This window comes from Gouania willdenowi, chromosome 20 (genome assembly GCF_900634775.1).
Source record: "Gouania willdenowi chromosome 20, fGouWil2.1, whole genome shotgun sequence".
NCBI lineage: Eukaryota > Metazoa > Chordata > Actinopteri > Blenniiformes > Gobiesocidae > Gouania > Gouania willdenowi.
In genome coordinates, this window is record NC_041063.1 from 24493219 (window position 1) to 24505256 (window position 12038).

Here is a 12038-nt window from a genome sequence, read left to right on the forward strand (position 1 = left end):
GAGTTTTTTCCAAGATTTTGCAATTTTAGCAATGTTTCCTCTTCGTCATACTGTACATGATTCCACACATTTACTCAGAGGTGTAAAGAGGACTGATATATCCTACTCGAGTAGAAGTACTGTTGATTACTGTTCAATCAAGTACAACTTGATTTAAATTGTACCCAAGTACAAGTAAAACATAGTTCAATTAAGTAGTATTCCAGATAAAAGTTACTAGTTACTTTCACCCCCCACGATTATTTTTGGGAATAAATCTTGCCACTTTTCCTTTGCATTAGAAATGATTGGTCAGCTGTTTTTTTTTTTTTTTTTTATTTATTTATTTTTTAATCTTCATTACATTAATATTATTTTTTAATAAACACAGCTACAAGAGCAAGAGACCCTTCGCCAGCTCGTGGCGCTCGGGCCTAAAAAATCTATCATGATTTTGCAATTAAAAATCTTTATCTTATATTTCTATAATATATGATTGTTATTATGTAGACTCAGTAAGGCAGAAGTTTAAACCCAGGACTTGTCATGAGTTGGCCAGTCGTTCAAACAAGAGCTCAGTAAAGCAGCAGATACAGCAGCTCAGGTGCAATAAGATGAAATGTATATTTGCAGACATGGTAAACATAATAGTTTTCACTGCTTATTTCTAAAGTTTAATTGGTAAATGGCATTACTCTGGAGCCAGCATTGCAAAAACAACCACATTTTTGTCAGTTTATTTTTAATGATGCAATGAAAATGACAAGAAGTGCATCATTACAGAGGGACAATGGGGATTTTTCAGTGTTACATATTCGAAAAAGTGTCGGTGGGGATATGCTTATTTAACCTCGCCCCTTCACCCAAATTAAATTAAAAATAATAATAAATAAAAAAAATCCAAAAAAAAACCAAAACAAGATTATAAATTAATAAATTCAAAACGAAAATTGGTTTGGAAATAATAAATCAATAGCACCATATTAAAGTGACCATGTGACAAACATTTAACACTATTTGCGCTCCACATTCAAACCGTTCCACTGCATAACTCACAAAATAAATAAATATATATATATGAAAGTAAGAAAAAAAAGTCACCAATAATGTCAACAACAGGCTTTAATATAAATCCAGTATACCGTATTTTTCGAACTATACGGCGCACTTAAAATCCTTTAATTTTCTCAAAAATCAACAGTGCGCCTTATAATCAGGTGCGCCTTATGTATGAAATTAACTACTGTGCTTCAACATACTGAACTGAAAAAGTGAGTCTATTGTTCTGTGTTTTTTGTGTTAAACCTGAACAATGTTGAGAGTTATTGTTAATGAGTTGAATAAAGTTTGACTTATCTGACTATTTTATTTCGCTTAATGCGTCTTATTAATAATAATAATAATAATAATAATAATAATAATAATAATAATAATAATAATAACAAACCGGTGCGCCTTATAATCCGAAAAATACGGTACATAAACCCTTTAATCCATAAATCATTGACTCATTTTATAATGTAATAAAATCATTACATTATTAGGGAACAATCACACCCGGCTTTAGGCCCCTGATTGTTTAGGCACCCCCGTCACCCCATGAATGAAAGTGTGTACACATTATTATTTATTTTATATAGCAAGATAAAACAATGCAATTCTGCGACACTACAAACCATTGAAACAACCTATTTTAAAAAACACCTACAGGTGTAGTGCAAATGTCTCGTGGGAACAACAAAGAAAATGGCGCAAAATCCAAAAGCACTGCAAAACAGTGCAATCAAAAGCTAAAATAAAATATCTACTTTCCTGTTATAGCAGGTATAGTTACAGATTTTTAATATTATTATTCAATTAAGAGAAAACGTACAGTGATTGTAAAGGATGTGTTGGGGGGGGGGTGCAATTTGGTGCCCCTCCAACAGGCAGCCGCCTGTGTTGCCTGTCGGTAAGGCCGGCCCTGGGAACAATGTTTACAATGTAACACAGATAGATTTTAAATTAATGACTGTAATGCAGTTTGCAAGCCTGACTTCTACAGTCACTAACACATATTGTCTCAGCCAGTTCCAAACCATCCCTTTTTGTTCATCTTTTCAAGCATGTGTTGTCCTTGAGCTTGGACTGGTTTCCTCCCACAGTCCAGACACATGTTTTTTAAGTCAATTAGAGAGAGCAGTATCTGTGTCATCGTGAGTATATACATATATACTGTATATGGTAAATCCCTCCCATGCCTTAGGAATAGCATGTTTATATGATTAAATGGAAAGCGAGACACAATATGCAGCCTTAGGTCACAGGTTTTCACAGAAAACAAGCAACCATGAGATAATTAGCTTGTATCAAGGAGACGGAACACATTTACAACAGTGTGCAGTGAGTCAGGGATGCTATCTAGTGAGTAGGTGAGCTTGTTTCCTTGTCAGAGATAAGAATATGGCAGGTTTTTTTTGTTTGTTTTTTTTTTTTACACCAGAATCCTTGAGGATTCACCACAAGATGCAAAACTCTTGATTAGCCACGAGAAAATAAAAGGTCAGTTTCCAGTTGGCAAAAAAAAAAACAAAAACTAATAAACATAGAACAAGGCAGCATTTAAATATTTAGCAGAGATTCATGAGGGCAACACCTTTATTTTATAGAACCAACACATGTTTGTTTGATTTAAAGTGTTAATGGATTTCTTTGTAATGCCGATGCTTGTCGATCAATTAGTCTGAAAGCTTTGAGGTGATCAACACTAGATAACTATTTGTCATGACTATTGGTTGCAATAGGTTGATAATGTCTTCTACACTGTAAAAAGTCCTTCAGTATTGTAGTTAGAATACCTTTATTTTACGAAGCACATCTGCACCAATTAATCAATAACTATTTTTGGGGGCAATTGTGAAAGTTACAGATTAGTAATAAATGTTAATATTTAAATAAATGCATTTAACACACTCAATTTTGGAGCGTTTTTGAGCAAACTGCAGTACTTTTAAGATCAGGTCACAGATTACTTGGATCTATTTCAGTTTTAAAAACAAAATTGTATTTAAACAGTTAACTGTGAAGTTAGTTCTTAGAACAAATGGAGATGGGTGGAAAAATAACATGACATGGGACCTTTGAGCCATTGTTTTTTTTGTTTTGTTTTGAAACTAATGTGAGCTGGTTTGATTCCTGGTGTGTAGCCTTCACTGGGAAGTTACATCACAACAGTGTGATGTAACTTAGACAGCTAAGATAATGTCTCATGATCTGAGAAACAAAAACACATCATTGTTAATTGGCTCATTTTTTAACAGTATTCTGTTTTTTAGGGGTTTTTTGTATTTTATCTGAATATTTTATACGTATTATCTTGCATGACGGTTTTATTTGTGGGATTCTGTAGCATAATCCTGGCATCTGAAACCCATACAGTATTTGCAAAGCCTATTAAGAATTTTTCATATATCTCTGACCTAAAGAATGCTTCTCTTCATCGTTTCAGTTGAAATTATGGAACCCAGTCTGATTAAATAAACTCCAGTGAATGAAATTATTTGCTTTTATAGTCCTTTTAAAAGAGAAAACGAAATGTACTTTTGGATATTCGCTTTAATTCTGCTGAATCAGATTGCTGGCCAAGAAATGAGTTTTTAAACTTTCTTGTTCTGTGATAGTCACAAATAATTTGTTAATAGTTGTTCCTACAATTTTGTAGAAGGAAATCAGATACTTTTACTTTTTCCACTCGGCTGAATTACTTTGCTGACCACTCCAGGATTTCTCCCTGAGGAAGTAATTTGTTCACACTATTCTCCAACTCTCTATCCCTACTAGGTATCCAATGATTTCCTCCTCTCCTTAGATCACTTATATTGTGTATTAAACTGTTTCCTCCCTTGAGTGTATATTAAAAACACCCTTAAACCCTTTTGCTTCTGCTTTACACTTTGCCACTTTTTTGTACACAGCGACAACCCATAACACATTACCTATTATTTTATTGTGAAGATTTTCTTTTCCCAAAGACAGCCAGAAACTTTTAACATGGCATATATTATTTAAAACATACCTATAACTTCTCAGAAACACATTTATGCTTTTTTCTTCTTCACACTAGAGCATTAGTTTCGAGGCTTTTGGGGCATCTTTACCTCTTTTTAACAATACACCAGTGACGTTCTGTGACCACTAGGGTTGGGTAGGCACGTTGCAAATTGAGACCACCAATGACAGTTTCATATGTTTCTGCTGGCAAGTGTTAATTCAATTAAAATCAACTTTATTTGTAAAAAGCAATTTACAACAAAGTCATCTCAATGCGCTTATCAAAATATAAAATTCATAATAAGAAAGAAAAAAACCCAACAAGATCCACATGAACAAACATTTAGCCGTCTAACAAAAATAACATCATAAACACCATTAAAGAAACATAAACAATTATTTAATATAGCCTCCATACTCTCCCAACAAGATATATCTCATGACACGACAGCACATCTGTTGTTTGTGTTGTTTGTGTTGGAAACACAGAAATGACAACTTTGTCGGAACGCATCATTTCACTAAAGTCTCACTCTTGTCATTTTCTGGAACTTGGCAGCCCTGGTTTAACTGTGTGATTACGCTAAATGTGTGGTTACGGTAACTGTTTTGTTAAGCTAACTGTGTGGTTAAGCTAACTGTGTGGTTTAGCTAACTGTGTGGTTAAGCTAACTGTGTGGTTGCGCTAACTGTCTACGCCCTACGACATTACTTTGAAGCATGTGGTAGCTTCTGCAGGAATCACATTGTTCTCGTGTTGTTTTGAGGTTTAAAGATGGATTTAGCACAACATTACAGTGCCTGTGCATCCTATTTAACCAAATCTCATTAAACAGGACAAGCTAAATGACAAAATAATAACTGCTGCATAATGTAGATCCTGAATAAATGATGTTATTGACTGTGTTTGAATTGCACTCCTAATAATCTGGTAAACAGTTCTGACCCGTGGGCCGACATGCATGATGATAGCATGCTGATTGTTTAAGTCGCTCCTTTCATTTGAGGCAATAAATTAGACATCCGCACTAAAGGAGAGCTCTGTTTTCCATCTCACACAGTATTTGCTAAACTGATGATCAAATAATGTTCTAGACAGTGGTAGCTATGACTCACACATGCAGTGACAGTAAATACAAATGGCAATTTGTCCTGTAATGAATGCCTGTTTTTGTACTGGATGTCAATTCTAACGGATATGTCATTTACAAACTCTAACACCAATAAACCATTAAATGAACCAGTTTTATGGATAAACTCTCACTTCTGTATTAGATTACTTTAGACAACATTATACTAATATGGTTATAAGATGGAAAAACTCATTGGATATATTGGATACACCAATGATAAGTCACAGACCATTGATTCATATGTCTGACATCAGTTAACATAATTTGAAAAAAAAAAAAAAGGAATTTAAATTGAGGAAAAAACTTGGTACCAGATAGATTCAGCACTGGATTTAAAGCTGGGAGGCAATAATCTCATCTCCATTCTACAAAACAATGTCTCTAGATGAAGTTAAGATCTTATTTTATTATTTTAAATAAACTGAGAACCCAAATACATACAATAAAATATGGAGGTTCAAACAAGGTCAGGGGTACAAGACTGAAATAATTAGGGAAGGGAATAAATCCAGACTCACGCAGGTGCTGCACGGTAAAAATATGGGGACAAAAAAGGAAATAGCGCGATGATAAATATGGCACAGGTAGATGAAAACATCAGAGGAAACCTGAGGGAGATGTTAATAATGTACACCAGGAAAACAAGGAATCAAAAGAATGGAAAGGATCCTTGTATCATTGGTAAGAAAAAAAAGAAGAGTAGATTAAATATAGAACTTGAATTTTCCAGGAATAATTTACTGTTACAATTATTAAATGTACATTTATCATGTTCATACTAAAGGCTGCATTTGGCTGGTTTAAATAATCAATGATCAAGGATCAATAAACTACTAGGGCTGCGTCTTTAACACGTTAATTGCGATTAATTAATTACAGAAAAAAAAAAGCGCCGTTAATTGTTTTTTTTTTTTTAGCACCTCAAACAGCCTGGAACCTTTCTCATTCAGGAGTTCCTGGTATACCATGATAGTGATACACAACATTGGGAATAGTCTCAGGCTGCATCTGAATAGTCCCTCCTATCCAGTGACGTGCCGTGACCACTAGGGTTGGGTAGGCACTTTGCAAATCGAGACCACCAATGACAATTTCATATGTTTCTGCTGTCAAGTGTTAATTCAATTCAAATCAGTTTCACTTGTATAAAGCAATTTCCAACAAAGTCATCTCAATGCGCTTATTAAAATATTAAATTCATAATAACAAAGAAAAAACCCAACAAGATCCAAGTATTTAGCCATCTAACAAAATCAACATCATAAACACCATTAAAAAAACATAAACAATTATTTAATATAGCCTCTATACTCTCCTAACAAGATATATCTCATGACACGACAGCACATCCATTGTTTGTGTTGGAAACACAGAGAAAATGACAACAACAACAACTTAGAACAGCCTCAGTGAGGAGCATCCACAAAGTCAATCCTTCCTTTTGTTCCATTCACTGTGAAAAGTATGAAATATTTTCTGACCTTACCTTTTGCTGAAGGTCTGGTAACTCAGGTGTTGGTCTCCATCTTTTAAAAGCTGTCGTTTTTCCTCAAAACAAAGTTTCTCTATCATCTCTAGCGCTGTCATCATGACTGTAGTGTTATCCCGCCCACTAGCTAGAGAACGTAGCTGCAGCGGTCACATGGAATCAATTCATTAATGTACTGTGAACTTACGTATAGCATTTAGCATAGCGCGGTGATGTGCTATGCTACACTGCCTTTGCACGTAAATGGTTGTCATTTTGAGGACCTGACTGCGCATGCGCAAACACGTAAAAACACGCAATGGGAACGGAGGCAGAAGAGCAACGTGCCTTTGGGAGGGGGCGTGGCCTCCCTCTGCCTTAACAGCGGAGTGAAAAAAAAAAAAAAAGACTGCAGCTCTTCCAGGAAATAGCGCTGTTTAGTAATAAGGGCTATGAAACGCACAAAATGCAGACACTTTCAAACTTATAGGTACTCTAGGCTAGTGGAAATGGAAAAATAAATAATTTATAATTATATAATTAAAAAAAAAAAGGATCATTAAAACAAATAATCAAAATATCAATTCACCCTTGGGTAGGCACTGCCTACCTTGCCTACCCTGACGGCACATCACTGCTCCTATCTCCTTTCCTATCCACTGTTCCTTCACCCCCGGAAGTGTTTAAGTGGTGGCCGTGTTCTCTTTAAGCTCAGGAAAAGAGGCTCAATGCTTCCTTTTTTACCTCATTTAGCCTAGGAAACATTGATACATCCTTTACCAAAGGAGACAAAATAATGCTGACCAATCAATTCCTTGCGGCAACAACATTTAAAGGGACACACACACCCGAGCGCTTATGGAAGTAACAAAGACCATGTAAATTACCAATGCAAAAATATGTCTTGAACAACTTTAAATTAGTAATCTAAATATCTTATTATATGTAAGACATTATCACATTATAACTGACATAAAACAGACACTCAGTGGTGCAAGAAAAAGGGATCAGAGACATTTTTAGTCACGTTATGTTTTATTCAACATAATTCATATTTGTGAGTGAAAGGTGAGTGTTAGCAACCATTCTCAATGTCACGTTCTTTTACTTTCACTTTTGTTCCTCGAAGCCTTTTTTCCTTTGATTTACATTCAAACCTTGTGATTTTTGAGATGTATTGTTTTATAAAATGTGCTTTTAGAAATTTTTGAAAATTTGTCGTCGTTTCACCACAGCAGGCCGTCAGACTATTATGTCACCTAGTTGAAGTGCGTCTGATTGTCAAAATAAACGTGATCACCTTTTCCTAACTCCTCCGTCACGTCATCCACGAGGATTAAGGAAAAGTGGATAGGAAAGGAAATAGGAGGGACTATTCTGACGCAGCCTTGAATACAGCAGAATATAAATGGCAACAACTCTATCTGTTCAAGTCTGAAAAAAACAAATAATCAATCTTTTGATCTGCCACAATAATGCCATTTAAATTAAAATACCTCAAGTTGAGGGCTTTTCTCAGCAATTTTTAAGGTGAGATTAAAAAAGAGATAAATCTACAGAACTATAAAATATACATGATGTCACACCCAATTATATGCATTCATCAGAAGAAATTGGTTTTAGGGTGTACACTGTAATTTTATATTTAGTTTTGTTTATACTGTTTGTCTCATAATGTATGCACTTTATATTATCTGTAGTCACTTTGTACTGCGCTTTCTCGCCCTCCTCCTGGGTTTTTAAAGTGCTTTATAAATAAAGTTGGCTTGGATTGTACTTAGACTGGAATCTAATTTGGTAATAATTGAAAACTCTTTTGCAAAATGCAAATAAAATCATAAATACAAAAAGCATAGTACCCTAAGAACCAGAGTCAGCGCCAGACAGTATTAAATGAGGGGGCATTAAGAAAACTGCGGGGGGCACAAGAACGCTCCGCTCTGAGTAGCACCAATTCTTATATTATTTTATGTGTTAATATGCTAGCTGCTAGCAGTAACGGCTATAATGTAAGCAAAACATCTTAACAACAACGTTAGCCTGACAGTCAAGGACACATGAGGTTTGTTTGTCACATACATATATATATATATACTACTACTGAATAGTACTTTATGACATGTAGTGAAATAGCATTAGGGTGTTCAGCTTTTATCCTTCACAGTGTACGGGGGTGAAAGAAGGTAAATAATATAGTGAAATGAGCATTTAACGACAACCTAATGCTGCGTTCATACCGAAAGTGTCTGCGGCACTGGACGCATCTGCCGCACAAAATATTCCGCAGGTTTCGCAGGATCAAAAAATGTCCCCATACGCTTCATACGCACGTCTGAAGCGTAGCTCCGCCCACCAGCGACACATCCAACTCGGTGAGTTTCACTGCCTGCGGAAGTGAGGATTAGCGGCTAATGCTATCCTAGCTCAGTGCTACAGAGAGAACTTTTACCTGCTACTACCGCCTCCTCGCTGATTCTCCGCCACGCCAAATCCTTCCTAATCCGGTCCTGGTTATAAAGGCTGTGTCATACAGCTCCAGGTGGTCACACACAGCTTCTACTCCATGGTTGAATGGGTGAACAGACCAGTGTCTGTGTTGATGGGCTGACGTCATCGTCAAAACAAAGACTCTGATTGGCTTTCGTCATGCGAAACAGTCGCAGGAGTTTAACATTTACAACTCTTGCGGATATGCGCACTGGAAAGATTTCGCATCTGGGACGCATCTATCCATTGACTTTGTATGTAATCTGGACATACGGGCATTTTGTGATGCATCCGGTGTGAACGCAGTATAACGCTATGTAAACACAGACACAATAACAAAGTTTTTGCGCGCGACGCTAACATACCTCTGACCTAGTGGTCGCTACAGACACGGGCATCAGCAGACTCTGCTCCTCCCGACTGCAGACGTAGGTTTAAAATCCACTTTTTACGACGTTGTTATGCGAGCTTTTAAAATCTCTCACCTTTGTGAACGACAATATTCGGTACTCTATAAAATCTCTTTTCCTTCTCTCGGTTAGAACGATTGGAGCAGACGTAAACTACACAAAACATGACATTTTGATTATTTCAGACTGCAGTATGTCAGCGAATGCGAATGACACCCACACTACTAAGAACCCTCTGAGAGGCTTGACCAACACTTCTATGATAGTAGCTAGAACTATTAGAACTATGTGATTTTTCTGTCAACGAAAAGTAATTTTTACATTTCGGAATTTTTCCACACTTATTTCAGTTGAAAGTGAAGTGTATAAAGAGTGTTGGACGTTCATCTGGAGCAGCTCATTGCAGAGGCAAAGGCATGTTTTATCATTATTTTTAATCAAATCACTGATTGTTTTCAGGTGCTTTCATTCATTAGAATCCCTCCGCGGGGGGAGAAGGTGCAAAATCCCTGTGCGGTGTGTTTGTCAGAGCGGTCCTTACATCATCTCTTTATTGGAGAGGGAGGGAGAGAGAGAGAGAAGGATAGAGTTAGTTAGTGAGGTCCTGCAGCCTGGCTGGTCTCTGTCAGTCCTCCACAGAGCGGTGAGGCTAACGGACCACCCGGAGCTCTGCTGCGTCCCTCCCCCGCTTTGCGCCCGCATCCACCGGCCGTGAAGATGCAGCGGCACCGGCACCGTCCGACCCGGGGACCGGCGTCGTTTTCTCCTCTCGTTTTGTGGATTTTCTGCCTCGTCAGCTGCGTGCACGGAGCCCTGCCAACAACACGTAAGTTGGTGCTTTTATTATGGAGCGCAGATGATGATGATGATGGTGATGATGATGATGGTGATGAACGGCTCTGTGCACAGAGGACCGCGTCTGGGGGTTGATGGTTGAATTCCACAGGCGAGACGCGGTTTTTCCTGAGTTTAAACAAACATGTGAGAACTCTCCTGGATCACTGCTCCGTTGATTCTTTTTTTTTTTTTTAAATTTAATAATAATAATTATTATTGTTATTATTTTTGCGCATTAGACTTTATGAGTGCTGGATTACTAGATTCCTAGAGTTCAAGTGCATTTTCCTGGTCCCTGACACATGGTCCGGAATATTTAACATATTAGAATCACATTTATTTACATTACAACCTATTATAAATTAACTCTCACAAACAATTGATCTAAAAGTAATGATAAGACAATCCGGGGAATATCTGTTCATGAAGGAAAGAAGCAGAATGCATTGAGTTCAATATCTGCATTTCTAGAGTTTAAGTGTATTTTCCTGGTCCTGAAATATTTAACATATTAGAATCACTTTTATTTACATCACATCTTATAATAAACGCTCATAAACAATTGATCCAAAAGTAATAAGACATTGTAGGGAATATCTGCAGGATGCATTACCGCACGTTATGGTTCAATATCTGCATAGGAATTTTAAGAGTTTAAGTGCATCTTCCTGTTCCCTGACACATGGTCTGGAATATTTAACATATTAGAATCACATTTATTTACATTACAACCTATTATAAATTAACTCTCACAAACAATTGATCTAAAAGTAATGATAAGACAATCCGGGGAATATCTGTTCATGAAGGAAAGAAGCAGAATGCATTGAGTTCAATATCTGCATTTCTAGAGTTTAAGTGTATTTTCCTGGTCCTGAATATTTAACATATTAGAATCACTTTTATTTACATCACATCTTATAATAAACGCTCATAAACAATTGATCCAAAAGTAATAAGACATTGTAGGGAATATCTGCAGGATGCATTACCGCACGTTATAGTTCAATATCTGCATAGGAATTTTAAGAGTTTAAGTGCATCTTCCTGTTCCCTGACACATGTTCTGGAATGTTTAACATATTAGAATCACTTGGATTTACATTAAAGCCTATAATTATCCCTCATAAGCAATTGATATAAAAGTAATTACAAGACAGTTTAGAGATTATCTCCGTACCTGAAGGAAAGAATCGTGATGCATTGCCTCATAATAGTTTGTTGGGGTTTTTTTTCTTAAGAATTGTATATTTTGATAGCACTTCAAGATGAGTATTGTTGTACTTTGCGCTATATACATAGATTTCTAGAGTTTAAGTGCATTTTCCTGGTTCCTGACATGTGGTTCGGAATATTTACCATATTGGAATTGCATGGATTTACATTAAAGCCTATCTTAAGCCCTCATAAACTATTGATCAATAACTAATGATAAGAGTTTAGGGATTATCTGTACCTGAAGGAAAGAATGCATTTCCTCGTAATAATATAGTTGAATATCTACATAGGACAGACTGCTGTAGATGTTTCCAGTCATTGTTGCTGCTCCTTTAATCTTTGATGGGGTCTGTTTTTAACTTCAGGTTATTACTGTATTTGGTTTCTGTGCGTTTTGGTTAGGTAGTAACTACACAGTTCAGTTCTTTGTTTTTTCTTTAGTTGTTTGTGAAAGGATAAATGATTAATGAACACTTA

At 36.3% G+C, this 12038-nt stretch overlaps 1 protein-coding gene across 1 annotated transcript in view; it reads left to right on the forward strand.

The window, feature by feature from the left end:
* The first annotated feature begins 10117 nt into the window (after positions 1-10117).
* The window catches only part of LOC114454578 (contactin-associated protein-like 2), a 375848-nt gene continuing 373927 nt past the window's right edge, over positions 10118-12038 (forward strand). Inside the window, exon 1 of the mRNA XM_028435133.1 lies at positions 10118-10332. Within this exon, the coding sequence (XP_028290934.1) occupies positions 10224-10332 (109 nt within the window). The 5' untranslated portion in view covers positions 10118-10223. The remainder of the gene's footprint in view (positions 10333-12038) is intronic.